The 21,820-nt window shown below is 39.9% G+C and overlaps 1 protein-coding gene across 2 annotated transcripts in view; it reads right to left on the bottom strand.

The window, feature by feature from the left end:
• Positions 1-2,344: 2,344 nt before the first annotated feature.
• Positions 2,345-21,820, bottom strand: part of STAU2 (staufen double-stranded RNA binding protein 2) — a 150,626-nt gene continuing 131,150 nt past the window's right edge. For both annotated transcript variants that reach the window (XM_015855780.2, XM_015855779.2), the window contains 2 exons: positions 4,323-4,411; positions 2,345-3,480 (listed from right to left, as the gene is read on the bottom strand). In XM_015855780.2, coding sequence (XP_015711266.1) covers positions 3,387-3,480; positions 4,323-4,411 — 183 coding nt within the window. In that variant the 3' untranslated portion in view covers positions 2,345-3,386. The remainder of the gene's footprint in view (positions 3,481-4,322; positions 4,412-21,820) is intronic.

Genomic DNA, 21,820 nt, shown 5'->3' on the forward strand with positions numbered 1-21,820 from the left:
GAGGGCTGTGCCCAGCGAGTAGTGGTTAATGGAGTTAAGTCCAGCTGGCAACCCTTTACAAGTGGTGTCCCTCAGCTGTCGGTACTAGGGCCCATTTTGCTTAATATTTTCATTGATGACCTAGATGAGGGGATTGAGTGTACCATCAGAAAGTCTGCAGATGACACCAAGTTGGAAGGTAGTGTTGATCTGCCTGGGGGTAGGGAGGCCCTTCAGAGGGATCTGGATAGGCTGGATTACTGGGCTGAGGTGAATGAGATGAGGTTCAACTAGGCCAAGTGCTGGGTCCTGCACTTTGGCCACAATAACCCCATGCAGCTCTATAGGCTTGGGATGGAGTGGCTGGATGACTGTGAAGAAGAAATGGACCTGGGGATGTTGGTTGATGATGCTAGGCTGAACATGAGCAGACAGTGTGCCCAGGTGGCCAAGAGGGCCAATGGCATCCTGGCCTGCATTAGAAATAGTGTGGCCAGCAGGAGCAGAGAGGTAATCATCCCCCTGTACTCAGCACTGGTGAAGCCACATCTCAAATACTGTGTTCAGTTTTGGACCCCTCACTACATTGAGGCCCTGGAACGTGTCCAGAGAAGGGAAACAAAACTGGTTAGGGGTCTGGAGCACAAGTCTTATGAAGAGCGGCTTAGGGAGCTGGGATTGTTTAGCCTGGAGAAGAGGAGGCTCAGGGGAGACCTCACTGCACTCTACAACTTCCTGAAGGGAGGTTGTGATGAGGAGGGGATTGGCCTCTTCTCCCAGGCAACAAACAGGACCCGAGGAAATGGCCACAAGTTGTACCAGAGGAGGTTTAGATTAGACATAAGGAAAACCTTTTTCTCTCAGAGAATGGTCAGGCACTGGAATGGCTGCCCAGGGAGGTGGTGGAGTCACCGTCCCTGTCAGTGTTCAAGAGATGTCTGGATGAGGAGCTACAAGAGATGGGTTAGTGGCTGGTGGTAGCAATGGTTATGGGAAGATGGTTGGACTAGATGATTTTACAGGTCCTTTCCAACCTTGTGATTCTATGATTCTGTGAGTGCAAGCTAACATCAGTGCAATCACTGGAGAATTACTGGATACATTTTTGTGGTTGTGACTTGGGGATGGCACCATGTTGGCAGCGTTATAGGTGCCTGAGCACTATGCACTACTGCTGACACCAGTGCCTGAATAAAAAGGTTTGCTGCTGCTGAGCATGGGAAGCTTTCCTCCTGCTGTGGGTGAGAAAGGATCAAGCTGTACCTTCACCTTCTGAGCAAACCAGTTCAAAGCAAAGGGTTTCTATGTAGTCACTGAACTGGGAACACACTGCAGAGGTGCTGCTTGTGCCAAAGAGACCATACTGCCAGTCTCCACGTCACACCCACCCAGCACGCTCAGCCTCCTGCCCTGAGGAGAGACTCATCAAGGAACCTGTTTGTCCTTTCTTTTGCTCTTGCTCTCCATGTGAGACAATGGTAATGCCATTTGTATTCTGCATACTGGAAGGTACTGCCATAGAACAGACTGAGCCTGTTTCTGAGCTCTTCTATCTGCTAAGATGAAGGAGGAACAGAATTTCTGCTCTTTCAGGCAGGTAAGGTATCACTGAGAAATACAGTGTGCAAGAGCTAGGTATTATACTCTGCTACCTCAATAACTTGAGTCTGCCAAGAGCCAAACACCCCTGGAAACCTCCCGGTTCTGTGGAAACTGACAGTCTGCTTGCTCCTGAGAGTATTAACTGTACACAGCATCTTTCTCAAGAAACCTCATTTAAGTTACCACAAGTAAGTAGAACATCAGAGAATCAGAACCTTGAGAAATTGCAGACTCTTAGCACAAAGGCTCCTCAGGAGTGTGAAACATACCCCTGAGAAATATGAAACAGAAAGAAGGACTCCTCAGTGTCAGAGACTGCTGTTTCTGTAAGAGCATGATACACATTACCCCACAAGCCCATCCTAGAGCTGAATCAATGCTGCTGTACCTTGCACCATTTCCTTACAGTGCTGCTTTCCTGAGTGAGTCAGCAGGGTTGTGATCCCTGGTTTACATGCTTCTGAAATCTTGTGCAATGTTGTCAGGACTGTTATGCAGTTGGCAGTTCCTTTATGTGTTTATTGCAAGTGGTTTGTAAAAATAAAATAGTTGTTTTGGACAAATAAGTGACATACATGCCAGGTTCACTGCTGTAACACAGTAGGTTTGTAGAAGGTGGCAACACGGGGAGGGGAAGACTGAACCCAGGTATTGGCATGGTAGCCAGTCCTTCATTTGTTTGTAATTGCTTTTTGTGCTGTTATTTCAACCCATTCTTTTAGCTGTCTGCCTGCAAGTGGTAAAGAAAGAGACGACACTGTCATTGTGCACATGAACTGATGTGGTTTTACTGCATTTGGCCACACACTGAAATGGAATATGCTGGTACAGAGCGCAGCCACAGGCCTTATCTCTGCTGCTGCTCCTTTCACAAAAGAACGATCTCCATATCAACGGTTTTCCTACCTTGGCTTGACAAGGTTGCAAATCCTACTTTTTGCTGTTGGTCAGAATGCAGAGATTAAAAACACTCAGTTGATGCAAACGGTGGGCTGATACAACACACAGATGGGGTGTAGATGTGCTTCACACAACAGAGAGCAGAACTGAAGGGGAACGTCGCCTGGAGGCAAGACGCCTCTTTAATTGACAATGGCAAGGAAAATCAAATACCATATTTGCTTTTTCCCGGAGTATATTGAGACTGATCATAACTAACATCTGTTCATGTTAAGCAAATACTTCTCATGATTTAAACTTCTGTTTGCATACAACTCTGAGTAGTGCATCTTAAAGTCATACATATTCATATAGAATGAAGAATGCATAATGTCTGCATAAAAAGATAAGCCGTATGACTATATATGAAGACAACAACTACAATTCTCACAGCACTGTCATTGGTTAATTTTAAAATATCCAAGCATTATTTAAAAAACAGTAAGCTGAACTTAAAACTACACTACGAAAAACTGTATAACTGAAACAATGCTGACTGCTTTTCCTCAGTATTAATCAATTTTAATGTTTATTCTTTTTTTTTTTCTTTTTTCTTTTTCTTTTTCTAACACTTTTGTTAATTAGTTGTTGTTGTTTTAACCTCCAGTAACATGATCAGATTTCTTCTGCCTCTGGGCAATTGAGTTATGCTCTGATCTCAAGTACTAAGGGAAATGTTCAATTTTGTTTTTTTCCACAGTTGAATAAACAGTACCATGTATACTATCTCTTGTGTTAGAATAGTGTTGTCTTCACATAAGACTCAAATAATGGTATTAGTCATTCATTTCCTTGTACACATACACCCTATTGCGTGTTGACAGGTTTATAAGGATGCAGTGGCAGCCGTGGGTGCTGGGAAGCTCCTAGACGACAGCCTTTGAATCCTTGCAGTCCTGAGCAATGGTGCCTGAGTTAGTCTGTTTATTGTCTGCTTTCTCTCCCAGATGCTTGACTTGTCTGAAAGATTAATACATTAACAAGAGTGGTAAGGTCCAGGGTTGCACATCTTTAAGACATGTTTATTAGCAGATGGCACATGAGATTCAAAGGTCACTGTGGAAGGTAACATTTTAAAGTGAAACAACAATATTTATGTTCAAATACTATGCTGATGAGATCATATGGAAAATTGTTTCTGATTAAATTAGTTTATAAATAGCCACGGTATATCTATTGAAGACTCCCAACGCCGCTTCTAGTCTCCTTTCTCTTATTCTATCGTTCCCTAATTTATGTGGTAATACAAGACTTTATGTAAACATAGTAACAGCAGGGAAAAAAAATCCATACTGGATGGACAACCCAACTTGGCTAAATATTCGAAAATCTAGTGTGAAACTTGTATCCATTGTCTGCTGCTTAAAGATAATATTCTGCTTAAGAGTTTTTAAGACCTGAAAGAATTTTTAACTTACTTTTAAATTCTCTAGGGTAAAATTTGCCCTGCAGACATAGGAACTCACTGCAGACAACTATCCTAATTACAGGCAATATCACGTGCTACAATACATTGGAGAAAAATCATGTTATGCTACTTAAAGATAATCCATACAATAAACAGAAAATCCTCTTCTTTAGGGTTTCCATAGGAAGATTGACTGTCTCATAGTTCATTAGTAAATATTATCAGTAATACTAAACCTGAAATCCTGCTTATCCTCTCAAACTGTCAAAAACTACGCAAATTCCAGCAGGAAGTTTTTGCACAGGTCTAAAAGGGCAACTAAGCTCTTAATTAATATTTCTTATCTACAATGCCACACAGGCATTAAAATGCAAAGGATTTAAATGGTACTTACTTTTCAAGTGATCCATTTTCAACTTTCAGAGTCCCTTCCACTGGATCCAGTCCTTGTTCTGAAAACTGTTTCAAGGCACTTAATGCTGCCTAAATAAAAAATGAATTGTTAAAAACCCACTGACACAGCTGTGTTAATACCAAATGGAGGAGGATGTAATGTCGGTATCTTGAAGTCATCTATACTGCAGACCTTATAAAGAGGGTACAGAACAGCGCCATGACAAACAACTCTGTTTGTGGACAAGTTTGGAGATACCCTCCTCTTCCTCGGTGTATGAATGATTTCTGTATGTGTTAACAAAAGCTGCACCATCTACATCAATAAAATGATATACTTTTAGGATTTTTGCTTCTCTGGCTAGAAAAGGCTCTCCACCTTCCCCCTTTGCTTTCTTAGATTTCACACTTCCTAGAACTTCCTATGGAGCTTGCAGATCTTGTCTTACAGAAGATGTAAGCAACAGGTAGATGGGCAGCAGGGCACTGCCAGCACCCCAAAGCTGGAACTTGAACAACACAGCAGACTGATGTCTCATGCATTAGTGAACTGCGCTAAACAGGGAAAGCCAATGTGGAACAACTATGAAGTATCAGAATAATGACCAATTTTTCATTCACATTTTTCTGCATAATTGCTTTTTTTGTTGACAGAGTTCTCCCTCAGCTTCATGAGTCCTGCTTTAGTTCTGAGAAGCACATTGTTCTTCTTTCCTCTAGCTGCTTTGGCAACAGACAAATGATTTTTTCTAATTAATTTAGCAAAGGTTGATTATGAAATTCTCGGGCACCATGTGCCTCGCTTTGAAAACACACTCAGAACAATAAAACAAATTAAGCCTCTCCTGTCTTGAAGGTGAAAGGCAAAGCAGAACTTTCTATTTAATCACTCCCACCTAAGATGCATTAATCACAGAGTAGAAAAAGAGGTGGCTTTCCACAGACATTGTCACCCAAGGTGACATTGCAAATATTGGAACTGACTGCAGGTTCTCTGGCACTGTTGTTCATGGTGAAGCCAGCAACTGCTGTTTAGAAAATTGGAAGTTGCTCTCTTTGTCATTGCTGGGACAGAAAGAATCAATTTCTCTATCTTCATTTCCCGCTCCTTTTGGACAGCAGAGGCTCTGTTAGAAACAGGAGCTGCCATTGTAATGAAGTACTAGATTTGCTCCCAAACTAATTCTCTGCCTGGATTCTCTCAACAGCTCCTTCCCTTGAAAGGTATGTTTATACAACTTAAATATTATCAGACAATGTGTATTTTGGCAAGATGAAAAACAGTGCAAAAATTGCCAGGCTACCCTAAAATAAAAGACCGCGTATCCCAGATTTGTCTATAGTAATGACTAGCTGCCAAAGCTTCAGAAGGCTGTACCCTGTACTCCCACCCATAACGCATGAGGAGGAATTTTTTTGACGGTGAGGTTTCATGGTTTTTTGTGCTAGCATGCAAATAAAAAGCCAAACACTTCTTAAACATCAGACTATCACTGTTACTTTCTTGTCCACTCTTCTTTTGCCGCATGCTCTGTGCCCCTGTATCTGACATCTGTCCTGCTCTCTACTCGTTCTTTATTCCCATCTGTTCATATAATGATTCCCTTCATCTAAAATTATCTGCTGCCTACATCTTTCTATTACTTTTCCATGCCACGGCAGAACCTCAGACCTTCACCTCAGACACAACTTCTCCCATTAAAGGATCTAACAGTTTTCTCATCCTTCAGTATCCTCTTTCCCCATTTATTCTAGTTTTCTTGACATATTTGCATTTTCTTATGGGACCTGACAGTGCCTGCCATTTCAGAAGTATATTCTCAGCTCCCATAGGATCACCATCCACCTTTCCATTGTGGATCTCAATCACACAGCTAAATCACTGTTTGTTCCAGCCAAACCAGTTTTTCCCAGTGGCAACAAGGTTTTCCTCTCAAATTCTGTTTCTTCCAATAACCCAACACTTTTCTACATCCTAATTTCTCCCATCTGCTCTTCTCTGTGGGATTATTTCCAATGCAATGTAAGCACTGCTCAGCAAGTGAGGGAGAGGCTGGAACTGGGATCCTGTGCTTCCCTACACAGGGTTGTTCTGTATTGTCTTTCAGTTGATCATGGGCTATCGACTACCAGCCACTAACATCTCAAGGGGTAAGGACTGGCACACAAGAATCTCCTTTCTTCTTTTATCTATTTTTTTCCTGATTGACATAAACAAAGAATCAGATCTCATTTGTTCTTATCTATAGTAGCCCAGGGAACTTTACTAGGAGAGAAGGAAGCTGAGATATCTGCTCCTCCTACAGCTTTATTGCTATCCAATCTGTTTGTTTTTTTTTTAACCTACCTTGTTTACTTTTTTTAATATCCATTCTTAGCTTCCTGGTCTGACATGTGAACTGTAAACTTGTTGTGAAAGGATGGTTTGTTCGGGTTATTTGTTTGTACAGTGGCTTAGACTGAGAGGACCTGATCATAGCAATGAGCAGTGCCAAGTAATGTTTCATTCAAAATTAGATCACAAGGTAATCATGCAGGGTAGAATGATCTTGATAAGTGGTCACTGAAACCCTCAAATTATCAAAATATTAATTGGACCAACCCAATCTTCTTTTCTAGAATTGCTCTGAATAAGCGCATCTGTTACTCTCTACTGTTCTACTCACAGAACTGCTTATTGCAAAGCAGTATCACACAGATTACAGAGCAGCCTTAATATCTGTTTTCCAGAAAAAAACTGCTTTGCTTTGGAATGTCCTGGAGGAATATGAGCCACTGTCTCAAAGGAAAAGTCTTTTCCTCTTCTATCAAAAAGGGAAGAAATACTGCAATACACAGTTATGAAATCCTTTGCCTGTAAGCACGGACCATTACTATATGGGTGTTGATGTAAATACAGAATAGTTCAAGGAAATATGTAAAATGAAGGCAAGATTAAAGATGAGTAAAGACATACATTCTTAATGACAGCACAAAATCCAAATCCTAATGCTTGTACTGTGGTACAATGCAATTCCTCTGTTTCATCCTTCAAACCATGCTCTTCCCTAATACAAATGTGATATAAAGGTGAGATCTCAGATATAGCATATTACTAAAAGCAAATTTTAAAAGAGTCAAGCAGCAGGAATCCTGTACTTGGTATTCCTGACCTTCCAGGCGGAAGTGCCAGGTGCTTGTGCTAGCACTGCTGAATAGCCAGTCCCCTACATCAAACCTCATCAATGGGTTTCCCACCTTTGCTGCTCTGGAAATTGATCTTTACAAAATCTCGGGCTTCTCACCATTGAGTCCTGACTCCCTGTCTTATGCCTCATTCCCTCATCTTTCTCAAGCCGAGCCAGTGCCCCTGGTCTTTCCCTATTAATAACTACTAGAGTTTAGACTTCTTTAAGAGCAGAGGAAAACACCTCTACTTCTCTACAAATCTCTCCCTACCTAGGCCTCTTCTTTTTCCTACTCCTATATGCTCTCCCATCCAGGATCTCCAGCTGCTCTCCTTCCCCAAGTCCTCCCAAACTCTTACAACTCACAGACCCCCTTTATCATCCAGTTTCCTAATGCATTCCAGGTTTACATGAAATTTGATTTCTTTTGCATGGAAAAACATCTTTCTCCCTGTAGGTCACCTGTGGAGGAAGCCTAACTATATATATCCTGACTTCTGCAACAACTTTCGTATTTTGGGAAAGTTCCTTTCATTTAAAAATATCTACTAGTGGGAGGTGACTGAAGAGCAGTAGACAACAGATAGAGTGAGATACTTTGGACCCTTATAGATATCTTTAATGCTTCTCCTTGCCCTGTGATACTCCTAGACAGGCACGAAGATGTTGGATTCAGGAAGGAAGCTGGTAGCTGAAGGCTGTGACCTGAATAATTAGCAGTGACACAGAACCCAAGTAAATGGCAGTGAAGAAGCGCTGCAAGCAGACACCAGGCTAATTTAATCTATGATTCAGTTCTATTAGTCCCAACGGATTTACATGGCTTGGCTTAAATTTAACTTGTGAATGGCAGATAACTTAAATGAAAAGGAAAGAAAAGAATGAAACATTTGACAGTGAATCTGGTGAACAATTTCCTCTTTTCAAGGCTCAACACTTCCTTGCATTGATATTTTTCTTACAATAGAGCATCTGCACAGATACAGAGAATTTTTTCTCTCCCCCAGAAGATTTTATAACTGTTTTGTGAGTGAAGCCCCATAGGTTACAGAACAGATGTCCTTACACATTTCTTGTATCACTTGTTTTCTATGTAGCTACAACAGTGCCAAAAATACGATGCCAACAGGATGCACCGCACTGCTAGCTGTTTGTCTTGGCTGCCATTTCCAGTATTACTGTGTGTGTGTGTCAGGACAGGGATGGATGTTTCCAGTCATTTTTTAACTTTCCTCAAGTCAATTGGCAATTAGTAAATAGCATTCAAACTTGCAAATATTCTTCCTGTTTCTTACTCTGGGGATTAAGCATCTTGTAATGACAATCTAGTAACATTAGATCATACTTTTAGCTAGAACTGCAGACAGGCACTACACTAGCCCATGTGCATTTAAGCCCACATCCTCATGATAACTTTTTCCCATTTGTTTTAGCATAGTATGTACTTCGTGCTTTTCCCCTTAAATCCATATTGCATTTCAGATTGGTCCATGAAACTGAAAATGTTCATTTTGTTGTTTTTCTGAATGAAGAAAGGGTCCACAGCAGGTAATAAAGGACAGAAGGGATAAGGGAGGTAGGAGGAGTGGAGGTGTTGTCTACATCAAGGAAGGAATAGAGTATGAAGAGCTGTCCCTGAAGAATGGCCATGAGCAAGTTGAAAGCCTACGGGTGAGAGTTAGAGACAGAGGCAACAAAGGGAGAGTTGTGCATGGGATCCACTACAGCCCACCCAACCAAGTGGAGCCTGTTGATGAAGTCTTCTTCCTCCAGATACTGAAAGTATCATGTTCACAGGCTCCTGTCCTGCTGGGGGACTTCAACTACCCTGGTATCTGCTGGAAAAGTAGTATGGTGAGTTGTAGACTATCCAGGAGGCTCCTGGAATGCATTGAGGATAAACTCCTGAGATAGGCAATAGACATCTCCACAAGGGGGGATACAATGTTGGACCTGTTGCTCACCAAAACTGCTATCAGTACAAGCTGGGGGATGTAAGAATAGAACATGGCTCTGCCAAGAAGAACTTGGAGGTTCTGATGTATGGCAAGTTGGACATGAGCCAGCAAAGTAACCTTGCAACCAAGAAAGCCAACTGTATCCTGGACTGCATCCAAAGAAGTGTGGTAAGAAGGGTGAGGGTGGTAACCCTGCCTTTCTACTCTGCGCTGGTGAGATCTTACCTGGATTACTGTGTTCTGATGTGGAGTCCTCAGTGCTGGAGAGATTTAGACTTGTTAAGAGTGCATCCAGCGGAAGGTCACAAAAATGATCCAAGGGATGGAACACCTTCCCTATGAGAACAGGCTTAGAGAGCCAGGGCTGTTCAGTCCAGAGAAGTGAAAGTTCTGGGGAGACCTGATAGTGGCCTTTTGATACCTAAAGAGGTGCTATAAGAAGGAAGGGGACAGGATAAGGGGAAATAAATAGTTTCAAACTAAAGGAGGGGAGATTTAGATTGTATATAAGGAAAAAGGTTTTTGCAATAAGGGTGGTTAGGCACTGGAACAACTTGCCCAGAAGGGTGATGGATAACTGGAGACAGTCAAGTTCAGGATGGACCAGGCTCTGAGCAAACTAGTTTAACTGTCCCTGTTCATTGCAGGTGAGTTGGACCAGATGACCCTTGAAGGTCCCTTCCAACTCAAACAGTTCTATGGTTTTATGATTCTGTGACAAGATTTTACCATCTTAATAGGTGAGTCTGAGATCAAGGTTGAGTCTGCAAATGACTTGTGATCATGGTGTCTGTAAACCACATGCCACATACATGAACAAGTAAGAGTGTACGCTTGAGAAAATGCTGGCATGCCAGGTCAAAAAAACAAACGCATCAAATTCCAGTCCTTGATTACCCTTGCAAGTCAAAAGCCTAGAAAACAGCTGAGTTGATGCATGAATCAATCTGCTCACAAGTATATTTACAAACACTCAGTGCTCATCTGCTTTCTAAGCTGAAAGAAACGGTGCTCCCCAAACCGGGAAGGTTCTTCTCTGCTCTGTGACAGATGAGGCCTCAAAAGGCAGTATCATTTGTGCAACAGCACTGCAGAAATCCTGTCTGCATCAGTAATGACGTGCATTTCATGACTTTTCAATGTGTAGCTTTAAATTTCACATTTAAAAGCAATTGGAAAAAAAAAACAATACCACAGCTGTTGAGGTGAGTCTGAGGATGTAGTATTCCAAAGTTAGGCAACTATTAAACTCCGTGTGCTTTTAAAAATATTGTTCTTTCTGACTATTTTTGCTTTCTCTTGATGAAGATAATTCTGACCAAGCCTCCACCTTTAACTTGTCCACATCCAAAAGTGCACACACAGGTGCATAAAGGTAAGATACATCTGCATGTGTAGACTTACATACACGTACATGAGGTAGCTAAGATTTGACTTCTTAACATCTTAATTTAATCCCCCTGGATTCAACAGGTTGGCAACATATAAGCTAAAATGAAATGAGGAGATGGTTATTGAAATAAACCCCTTTTCCCAACAGCTTCTGTTCTAAATGATTTCACTGCACTGGAAGTGATCATTTCTGCTAGGAGTTCTCTCTGCTTTCCTCACAATGCACTGTTCTCCCCAGTTGATTAGATTTCATGTGAACTAATGTTAACATCTGTTTAAAAATTAAAGTCAGAAAGGCTTTTCACACTGCACAATGTAAACCTTAATTAAATGACTTTAAGCCCTTTCCTCGCACCGTTTATGATATGCATGAAAAACACAGTTATAATCTGATTAGCTCATGTAGTTTACATGGAAGCAGCATTTTCCAAACTGATTAATGTCTGCACAAATGAACAGTCACCTGATAGGCACTACAATTAAAGACAATGATTGCACCTGTCAAGAAAAGAAGGCTAGAGGATAGAAGGAATCCAGTATCTTTGAACTAAGAAGGAAGCTGCACAGACATAGCTTAGAATAAGTCCCATGCAGTAGTTAATGCTATCCCAAGGCAACTCATGCATTCACCACTTAAAACGACATACAATCAACGTAAAATCTGACCTTGCCAGCTTTCTAGGCGTAATCATAAAGTAAGGATTAACTGTTCTTGAACAAACTTCCCTACAGATTGCACAGAGCTTCTATCAACAACAGCAACCATGTCGCCTTCATCCACCTACTTTCATTGGACACACATATTCATGGTTTGAAACCCTCCATGCCTCTCAATATTACAAGAAGTGGATGGAGTGAAAAACACTATTCAACATGACATTTTATTTCTGCAGATCTTCAACACAGATTGTTGTCAAGGGTCTGTAAGTAAAGGGATTGTAAGCAAAGGAACTAGCTGAGTCAAGAGTCAGTTAGGAACTGGTATATTCTAGCATGTGAACTACCACACTAGGTAACCCATCACCATCCTTGTGACTATGAATAATTTCAGAAGTAATGAATGGCGAAGCATTACCTTAAAGCCTACAAAAGAGCAGCATGATTATCTGAGGTGAGACAGTTCTATTGTTTTAATGGTGATTCAAGAGTTTCTGGCCAGAGGGAGAGAAAAACACATGAAAAGCACTTAATTACTAAAATAATGGAAAGGTATGAGATTTTTGCTTGCTTTGGTTTTGTTTTGCTTTTAATGAAGAGTGCCTGATCAATCAACATGGAACGAGAAACTTAATATTAGCATAAGAGATTAATCCAGGGCAGAAATGCCAGCCTGATAGCCAACCTTCAATTCATTTTTACTCTCAGGTGAGAGTACGAGATGAAGGGACAGCTGAAAGTTCTGTACGAGACTCAGAGAAGAAGTGTTCTTAAATCTGCATCTTCTCGGACTTCTTTCTCTTCACACATACTCTATTGTGAGGAACAATATTTTCAAGTGATAACAAAATGCTAACTTTGCGTTACAATTGATGCTGGAAATCAGTAAATTAGTAGTTCTTTCTGAACATCTCAGAAGAGCTTTCAGGTTCAGTGCTAGTGTCTACTGAGGTGTGTCTACATCCTATAACAGTGAAGAAGTGAGGTGTGAAAGTTTAGCCCAAGTATCAACAGTTCAATCCTAATCGAGCTCCTTTTGTCAGGTCATTTCAGTGCCTTTTCAGTCTTTATCTTATCGCATTTATCTTTAAATTTCTTATTTTTCCTTCAACTGTTATAAAGAATAAAGATGGAAAGAATAATGCATCATCACAACTTACTAATCAGCATAGTGCAAATGATTTAAAGATAAATGTCCAAGCATTTACACTATATGCAAGAGAGTTTCACCTTACAGCAATTAAAATTCAAATTAATCTTGCCTATAACTTTGTATCCTCAGCCAGAAGCTACTTAAGTACTACCTTTCAGAAGGAGGTAGACACCAAAGTAACAGAGGTTCTTTCAGTAACTACAGATAAGGGCATTTAGATGCTAGTGACTGGATGAACAGGTAGAGGTATATCACATAATGTAAGCAACACTCAAAAATGGTTGAGAAGCTGCAGACAAAAATTGCAAGAGATTTTAAGAAGAATGACTTTAAACCTACAACTAAAAACAGCAGAATGTATATCCTCAGGCAAAATGCTGCACCAGCAGGGAAGAAAGGCTATGAATCACTGTCTCTTTCACCACTGAAGGCTGGAAAATATCCTTGTCAGCTGCGTTCTCAGAAAAAAAAAAAAAAATATATATATATATATATATATGATTATATAATTATTTATTTATAGGCATTTCTACACATCCCTGTGTAGATTTGCAAGTCCAGTCTCATTAACCCTATGTGTGTAGCAGGAGAACGTGATTTAAAATAAGTAGACTGAGCTTCTTGGCTGCGTAAGATTTCATGGTGACATGGTGACATGGTGCAACAGACGATGGCCACAGTTCTGTACTGTTTCATAGCACTTCCTCAGTACTGAAACGAGGTAAAGACCCTGTCATTCCCCACTGGGAAATGGGCCCTGATGCATATTGTTAGTAACGTACAGGTAGCCAGAACTTGTTCCAATAAAACGAATGAGTTCTAAAGTGTATTGTATTTAAACAAGATATAAGCGTTTACTCTTTTATTTAAGCGGTTTTCTTAGGCAAGTGCTGATTTAAACTCACTGAATATGAAAAGATTTCTGTGAACTCTCAAATCCAATTCATATCAAAATTAATATACAACAAAATAATGCAGAAATTGATATGTAAAAATTAGTATACAATAAATTTCTAAAGATCAGGTGTTACTCTGCCTACTTCAGCATGCTTATATTTCCATGCCAAGTAAATGCTACCTGTAAAACACAATCATTAATGTTTAAATGCTTTTCATCTCTACTTGCAAGCATGTTCCTCGTAAGACAAAATGGCACCCAAGGATGACAAGTAGTTTTATTACTCTTGTTTTTCTATATAAGGAAACTGAAATAAAGCCTGTGCTCAAGCACAAACATGGCTGGCCAAGGTCAGGCACTTTTACTAGTTTATGTGCATTTTATCATAGCCCAAGAGAGATGGGGAGATTCTGAGAAAAAGTATGCTACGATGGGAAAAAAACCACACATGACTGTAATTCAAGTACCTCATCCCTTCCACACTACCACACAGCAAGGTAATATTTTCATTAATATTAAATACTTTTCACAACATAGCAGATTAAGAGACTCCCTTCAAAGAGAAACAGGTAAGTGAGCACCTCTGAAAAACTTGTTTGTTTCATTGAAATGGGTTTTTGTTGAAATGTTTTATCTTTCCTTCCAATGTTTACAAAATAATTCTGTATTTTTGTTCTGTAACATTTGACACAATATTATTTTGAAAGACTGTACACTTTAATTTAGGTATGGAAATGATTTCCTTAATATCAAATTCCCTGGTTTTAGCTGTTTTAAAATGAAAGAGTGTTTATTCAAGCCCATTAGCGCAGATTATAAGTGTGTGTCAGTCTAAATACGACAAGAAACTTGACTTTGAAGACAAAAGCAGTAGATTACACTTAATACAGAGGGCTGTCCCTTGGCTCATTCAAGCAGCACATTAGAGCTTGAACAATGGGGTGTTTAGGGATCTGGATTCTTGCATAACAACATCTCCAGCAAAGTCCACATACTAAATTGCGTACTATCTCTGTTTCAGTGTAACTCTACTCTTGCAGTCTACATACAGGCATTCAGAGAAGGACACTTCCACCCTGAAAGCAGTAAGGACCAATCCCTCTCTTCATTCTCCAAGTCTCATTTTACAAGTGTGCGTGTATGTCCAACAAAGTACCAAATCTAGATTGACAGCTAAAAGTGTTATATTTAGCACAGATGGCATGTAATTAGAAATCTGAGTGTTTCCAAAAGGCAAAAGTTTTTGATTCTGATCTCGGTGTATTTTTATACCGCATTAACCAGTATTTTTCTCCTAATTGAAGTTGATTTAAGTGAGATCAGAGTCAAGCCCAAGAGCTACACGCCGAAATTCTCATCTGAAGCAGTTTGTAATGTAATTTTGTCCTTGCTAACTGTTGATGGCTTATCCTCATCCCATTTTAACCTACAACCATCAGCTCCTTTAATGGAAGTGCCTATAAAGATCTTCTCTAAAATATGCTTTTCCAGCACACTTAATGTCTTTTAATGTCTTTCCAATTAAATCCAGATGTGAAAAGCTTAAGGAACAGTTCTCAGGACTGAAAAAGATGACATAAATCTTGCAGCTGACAGAGATCCCACTGAGCTCAGTTGGGGAAACTCACAGAGGACTTCTTGTGGGCCAGAAAAGCTGCTGGGTATAAAGACAGATGTGTATACTCCTATTAAAAAAATTTAAATAAAAACTGACTCCTACAATGAGGTATCCACAATTATCAGGGACATTACTAACTCAATCCCTCAATGTGCTGAGCACATCCTGTGTGGCACAGATTTCCCTCATCTTTTCAGGAAGTTTATCAGAGTTGAAGGGGGTCACATCTGTTAAGGAAGGAGCGCCTCACCTTTTAGGATTGCAGATCTTAAACTGGTGGAGGGGCTGATTCTGGAAAAGCTGTCTGTCTTCATCTCACACTGTTATCAACAGGGAGATAATGTGCTCAGCAAAGCAGGACCCTGAATTTCCATCTCCTTTACCTCCTCCACAACCAGGTTAGCAGATTAAGTTGTGATCTCAGTACAGAGGAGACGCTAAATGTGCTATTAATTATGAATTCTTACTAATCTGATGGGAAACTGGGCATTCCTAGTGACTGACTACCACTGCTAGGCAAGTGCTGTTTGTGCAGCTGTCAATTTGGGGGTTATTTTGCTGTAAGCACTTGCACACTCTCAGTTTTGTGGGTTTTCTTTGTTTTTGTTTTTTTATATTTTTTATTTTCACAACAGTAGATCATCTTGTTTTGCCCCTCCCCAACTGTTTGTAAATGTGGGCTCAGCTCAAGCCATATCTTTTGGGTACACAGGAAGTATCCTCCTCCCCCCAGACCATGTTACAGAAAGTTTCTAGAAACCTGTCCAACGCTAACAGCTTTGATGCTTTTCCTACTCTCCTGCTACCGGCTTATTCTTGAAAGTGGTAAAACATCCAGACAGGTCAATGATTTTTAAAGAGCTGTATGTCCATGAGAAATAAGAAAGAAAAAAAAAGGAAAAATGTTTCAGGAAACCAGAAGGACACATTTCTAAATGAAGATGATGTTTGAGTCCATGTTTATAAGTGACAAAAGAAAAGAGGATGATCCTGGATTTTCAGTTAAGGCATCTCCTTAGGAACATTGGCAAGCAGGCACAGGAACTTCAGTAGAGATACTTTGGATGCTATTACTTAGTTTCATTTTTCTATTCTTATTACAGTATTTTAGCACCGAGTATATAGAACAACAAAACTAGGTAACAATCCGTGGACAATCCTACTTACTTGGGTATAACAATGAATGCTTGAATATGGGATGTAGACAATAATGCAGACCTAACTGGAAGTGGCAGGCTACTGACACCCTGACAGCACTTGAAGATAAAATTCCTCTAGATCTCTACTTGCTTTATTTTCCACAATGGCCAGCACTTTTAGACCATCACTCCTGCAGGGCTGAAGGCTGGATCTGACTCCCACCAAAATCAGCGTTTCATGACCATCACTCAGGAGACACGAGGAATGCCCTTCCCTTGGAATGAACTGCTGTCTCCATGAGGATCCCAGTCTTGGCTAGCTAAGGGAATGAGCTCAAATCTCCTGTGCTTTGCTGCCAGGGACCACCAGGACAGCTCTGATTTATAGCTTTTTTCTTTGCAGTTTTATGATACAAGAATGTTCACTTGTAATTACAATAGCATTTTGTTGGCTCCCTGCCTTCACTTGGGTATGCACAACACCATATCCTTCATTCCGGCCTTTTCATGTCAGGACCCACAATCCAAGAAGAAAATTACACCAGAAGTATTATGAAGATGCTGCAGATCTTGCTGTCCCTCAAAGAGGTGACTCACATATTTGTCAGTGGGGATGTGTGGCCAGCTGGATGGTACCCTGAACTAGGAGTCAAGAGGAGAGATGGTCAAAATTCTTTTTCAGAGTAACACTGAATGAAGACACAAAACTTTTTATGAGAACATGTCAGTTCTGAGCAAAGTCCTTCTAGGTTCTGGGCAGACGGTGGTCAAAAAATCACAGGGAAGTGCCACACATGACCCCTAGGCTGATGAGTATGTGTGGGGTGACACATCCATACTGGTTTGCTCTTCCGCGTGAAAAAATTTCAGGAGGTTTCTAATTCATTTCAGAGTGAAAAAAAACTTGGAATCTTGATGTGTTACGTGGGATTAAAAGTCTGTTTCATTCAAAAGAGCGACTCTGTCACTAATCTGCTGTGTGACATTGGGGAACAAATTTAGCTGAATATTTTTCAGGCAGATGCTCTGCTGCTGACTTTGAGATCAAGCAGCACATTTTGATCATCTTTTGGTGTAAATTTGATTTTGTCAGTTTCAGTAGGGGCATGCACTTCTTTAAAGGAAATTCCAGGTATTTTTGATACCACTTAACAGTTAACTGTCAAACATTTTCCAAGTCTTCTGAACAAAGAATACTTCTGTGCAACTTTAATTTATAGTGCCATATATGTCCCATTTAAAGTGCCTGTGATTAAGAAGAAACACTTGAGCTTAGATTTTTCTACTAAATGAGAAAAGTTTAAAGCCAATAAACTGTATCTAGGATTTTAGCAGGGAGACGAAATAAAGGGCACGTTTGTTCCTGGTCACTGAGTTTTTAACCTAGGTCTGTTGCTCCTGCTGTTAAGCTCCTATACATTCCTCACTAGCACACAGCGTCCAGCAATCCCAGCTCTCAGAGTCAGGAATTAGAGGTGAACTGCAAAATAAAACAGTTTTTTAGGGGAGAGCTAATGTATGGCAAGTGCCATACGTACTAACATAAGAGAAAAGCTGCAAAGCCTTATTTTTTATCTTCTTCCCCAGACATTTTACAGTTTTAGATTACAAGTATAAATTCCAACTTACCAATTGGATCTGAGGATTCTGATGGTATCTGGAACACATGGAGGGCACTGCTGAATCTGCTGAGTAGAATACCATCTGTACTTCACCTAGCCCTTCAGTGCAGTGGTGGAGAGGCTGAGCCTTAAGCTTGGACTCAACCTTCTGAAGATGTGAACATCTTCCAAGTGGCCTGAAATTTGTCTTTACTGTACAGCAAGGAGGATGGAAAACGCCCTGGTTTTCTAGCAACAAAAGAAAACTATACTATTTTTGCACCCTCATTCCCTTTCCATGCTTGAACACATTTTGTTTCTTCAAATTAAAAACTTCAGCCTGTCTTTTTACACTATAGGAGCAGTGTCATAACTAAATCGTTTCTCCTTTTGCCTCAGAATTCTGCCTTTCAGGGACATTTGACTATTGGTTAAAGGAGAAGTAGAAAATGGAGAGTACCTAATCTGCCTTCAGCAATTCATCACTTCAATGATCAAGTTAAATGACAGCACTGCAAAACTTTGTTTATTTTTGACTAGCCCAACCCTGCTATTGCACAAAGAAATTTAACCATCTACTTAGCAAATGCAGGTTGAGGTGAAGGATTAATCCTTACTTAAAATCAGTATTTGCTACTTCCCTATCCACATTGTGAAGTGGCAGACATAATTTTCACAGTATTATTCCAAGTTTTCTATTTCCTACAGCTCTTCTTTTTAATAGATAGGCTTTATCTACCCTCAGATTCAGCATCTGTTTCCACTTTTATGTTATTTTTTCTGTACCTGAATTTGCTCTACAGTCAATAATTCCCACTTCTGGTTGCTACCCAAACAGGTAGGAAGAGAAAAGGATTACTAACATTGTGGAACCAGGCACTTCCAGGTATCACAGAATCACAGAATGGTCTGGGTTGGAAGGGACCTTAAGGATCATGAATCTCCAACCCGTCACCAACGTCCACATTTAATACTCAACCAGGTTATCTCCATGAATGCTGTCCTCTGTGCTTCTTTGCTAAAAAGGGAACAAACGGGGTACTCCGTCACCCAGCAAGCGCTTAAACTAAGACATTAGCAAGCAGAAGGGAGGCTTTCTCAAGAACTCTGACTTCTTAAATTCAGGAACATCTCCAGCTGGCAGTTCAGCAATGCAGGTTAGGCACTCCTTGACTCTGATTAATGGAGCTCTGTAACTATGGACCTGTTTTTCCTCCATTTACAGTTACAGTCAAAAAAACCCACCCAGATACATGTCCAATAACTTTGCAGAACAGCTGGCTGTTAGTTTGGAAGATCTGCTAACGGCTATTTTATCATTTCATTCTAGCACCTATTATTAAAATCCATTAACCACAGATGTCAAAAAGAGCTTATGCAAAATCTTGCTAGTTACAAAATAACCTGTCAGAGTTAGATTCAATAAAGAATTTAGGTGCTTACAAGTTAGGCACTGTAAGAGCGAGGTTTTAAATAGCATATCCTTGGAATAAAATCAAAGGTCTAAAGTTAAGTACTTGGTTTCTTTATTTACATGTAAGAGAAGCGGCAGGTTTCTCTGAAGAACCCAAGAAAGCCACGAGCTGAATATGGAGCTACCTGTCTGAACTCCTGCTGTTCTCCAGAGTCCACATGCAAAGCCAGGTTCACACACAGAACTAACTAACTCCAGTGTGAGAATCTGATCTTCAGGCTCAGTGACAGAGAAACTGTTGAACTGGGCTATGCAGAAGGAATAACTTGAGATTCACAAGTGAAAGATATTGCATGAGAGAGCCTGACACTGTAAGCTAAAATGACTATAACAATTACTGAGTTGTTCTGAGGAGCACCCTATGTCCCCTAGATCATTTCTGTTCTTCACCCAACTCTTGCTTTAACACAACGCTCAGAAGTGGTAAAAGCAGAAACCATAATCCACTACTTTTGCCTTTCAGTGATTTCTTAATCTGTAGGACACAATCATATTCCTTATATTGTGCTTTCTCCGTGTGAGCCTGAGTATGTTAACTTTCTGTTATACAGCGTCTCTGATTATCTGGGAAGGTAGACAAATAGCTTCACATGCACTAGTGTGCCTCCAGTGGCCTGTCATTAAGAATATGTTCAGGCTGTGAAAGGAACAGTGTCTAAGTCAGCATTATCATGTAAAGCATGGAAACCAAAACTAACTGCGTTAGCCACAGCTGAGAAAAAAAGTCTTCAGGATGCTATTCTGCCTAATATTTATACCATATGATTTGTTCTAATTACTATACAGCTGTATCTTAATAAAAGATTTTATTAAGTAATAGTAAACCTTAATTAGTCAAGCTGTCTTTATACGAATAAATTCCGATAAGCATCCTCATGCATTCAAACAGCATGAGAGGATTTCCAGGATCAGGCTACTAGCAATTGTACTCTGCCACGATGGAGCAAAATTAAATTGTTTAAAATCAACACACTCAGAATAGAAGCAAAAATACTAATGTAAAACTAAAAGGAATATATGAATTTAAATTAAATGGCAGTAAAACATTACACCCAACCTTATTTTATGCTAAGAATTTGGTATTTGTAGCTGCCATATAAACAAAACAGTACAGTGACGACATGAAGGAAATGCTAGCTTTATAATGCTACCACCAGAAGAGGACAAAATGCAGTGATAGCCATGCACGCCATACAGTGATATTTTTCAAGCATAAATAAGACCTCACTGAAACCATGTTTGAGATAACTGTCATGCTATCCAGTTACAACAAAGAGAGGAGGAGACCAGACTTATTATTGCCTTCACAATGAAATCAGTATAAACAAATCGTATAATGTTTGGACACCAAACTCCTGAAACAAAGAAGCCTAGAAAATCTCTTACAACCACCCACAGACTTCACATGCTGGCCTGTGATTATACAACTGGAGAAGATCATCCCAACTGCCATGTAAACCAATGTCAGTCTGCAAAAGATAGTACCATAATGGTTCTAATAAAAAATAAAGCAAGTTCCTGGAACAGTCACCAGTAAGGGATAGTTATACATTTATCTAACCATTTTCCCCATAAATAAGGAATATCTTTCTTAAATTCAAAGAAGACAACTTAGTTCCCATAGTGAGGGTAATAGCTCTCTTGTGTGCCTTTACAAAACTAAGGCACACATCCAACTACACAAAAATAAGCCTGAGACCTATAGTGCACTTCAACCTGTTTCTCCATGAAACAGCTTTGTCCTCATATTTTCTTGCTATATGGAAATATTCAGCCTAATTTTTAGAAATATGTATCTACCAAACAGCATATCTGTTTTTCTCCTTCCCTGGCAGCCAAAAGTAAATTATCTGAATTAACATACCCTTATGTCTAAAAGAGATGTGAAAGGATACAGCCAGTTCTCTATGGATACTGTCCCCAAAGTGTAAAACACTACATATTTCTTAGGTTAGGCACAAGGAACAAGCCAGAAAATACAAAGGACTGTAAAGCACTGGATTAAGCCAGTTGCTGTGAAAATAAATTCTACGATCATTTTGGACCTGTCTCCACTCCATTCGCTTTAAGGCTGGAAATTATTTTACTCAAATAAAAATGTAATGATACGAAACATCCACCTTCCCCTTCCCAAGTGTTGAGAAAAGCAGTGGCATTTCTTGGTTTTTATTTATGCCATAGAGACATTTTATCATTCATACTTGCACTTAGTAAAGAAACTTACTTTGTGGAAATCAACCACCTCTGCAAATTGGTTAATTATTTATATTTCCCTAACATTAATCTCATTCTTTTCTTTAGGCTAAAACTGACTGAACTGTAACTTCATATGAGCAATAGGTATTAATCATACAAAAGAAAACAAAAGGAGCAGTAGTGCACTGATGAAGCTTGTTAGTCCTCTCCAGAAAGAGTGCAACAATTAATGATACAGTGAAGGAA

This window comes from Coturnix japonica, chromosome 2 (genome assembly GCF_001577835.2).
Source record: "Coturnix japonica isolate 7356 chromosome 2, Coturnix japonica 2.1, whole genome shotgun sequence".
Lineage (NCBI taxonomy): Eukaryota > Metazoa > Chordata > Aves > Galliformes > Phasianidae > Coturnix > Coturnix japonica.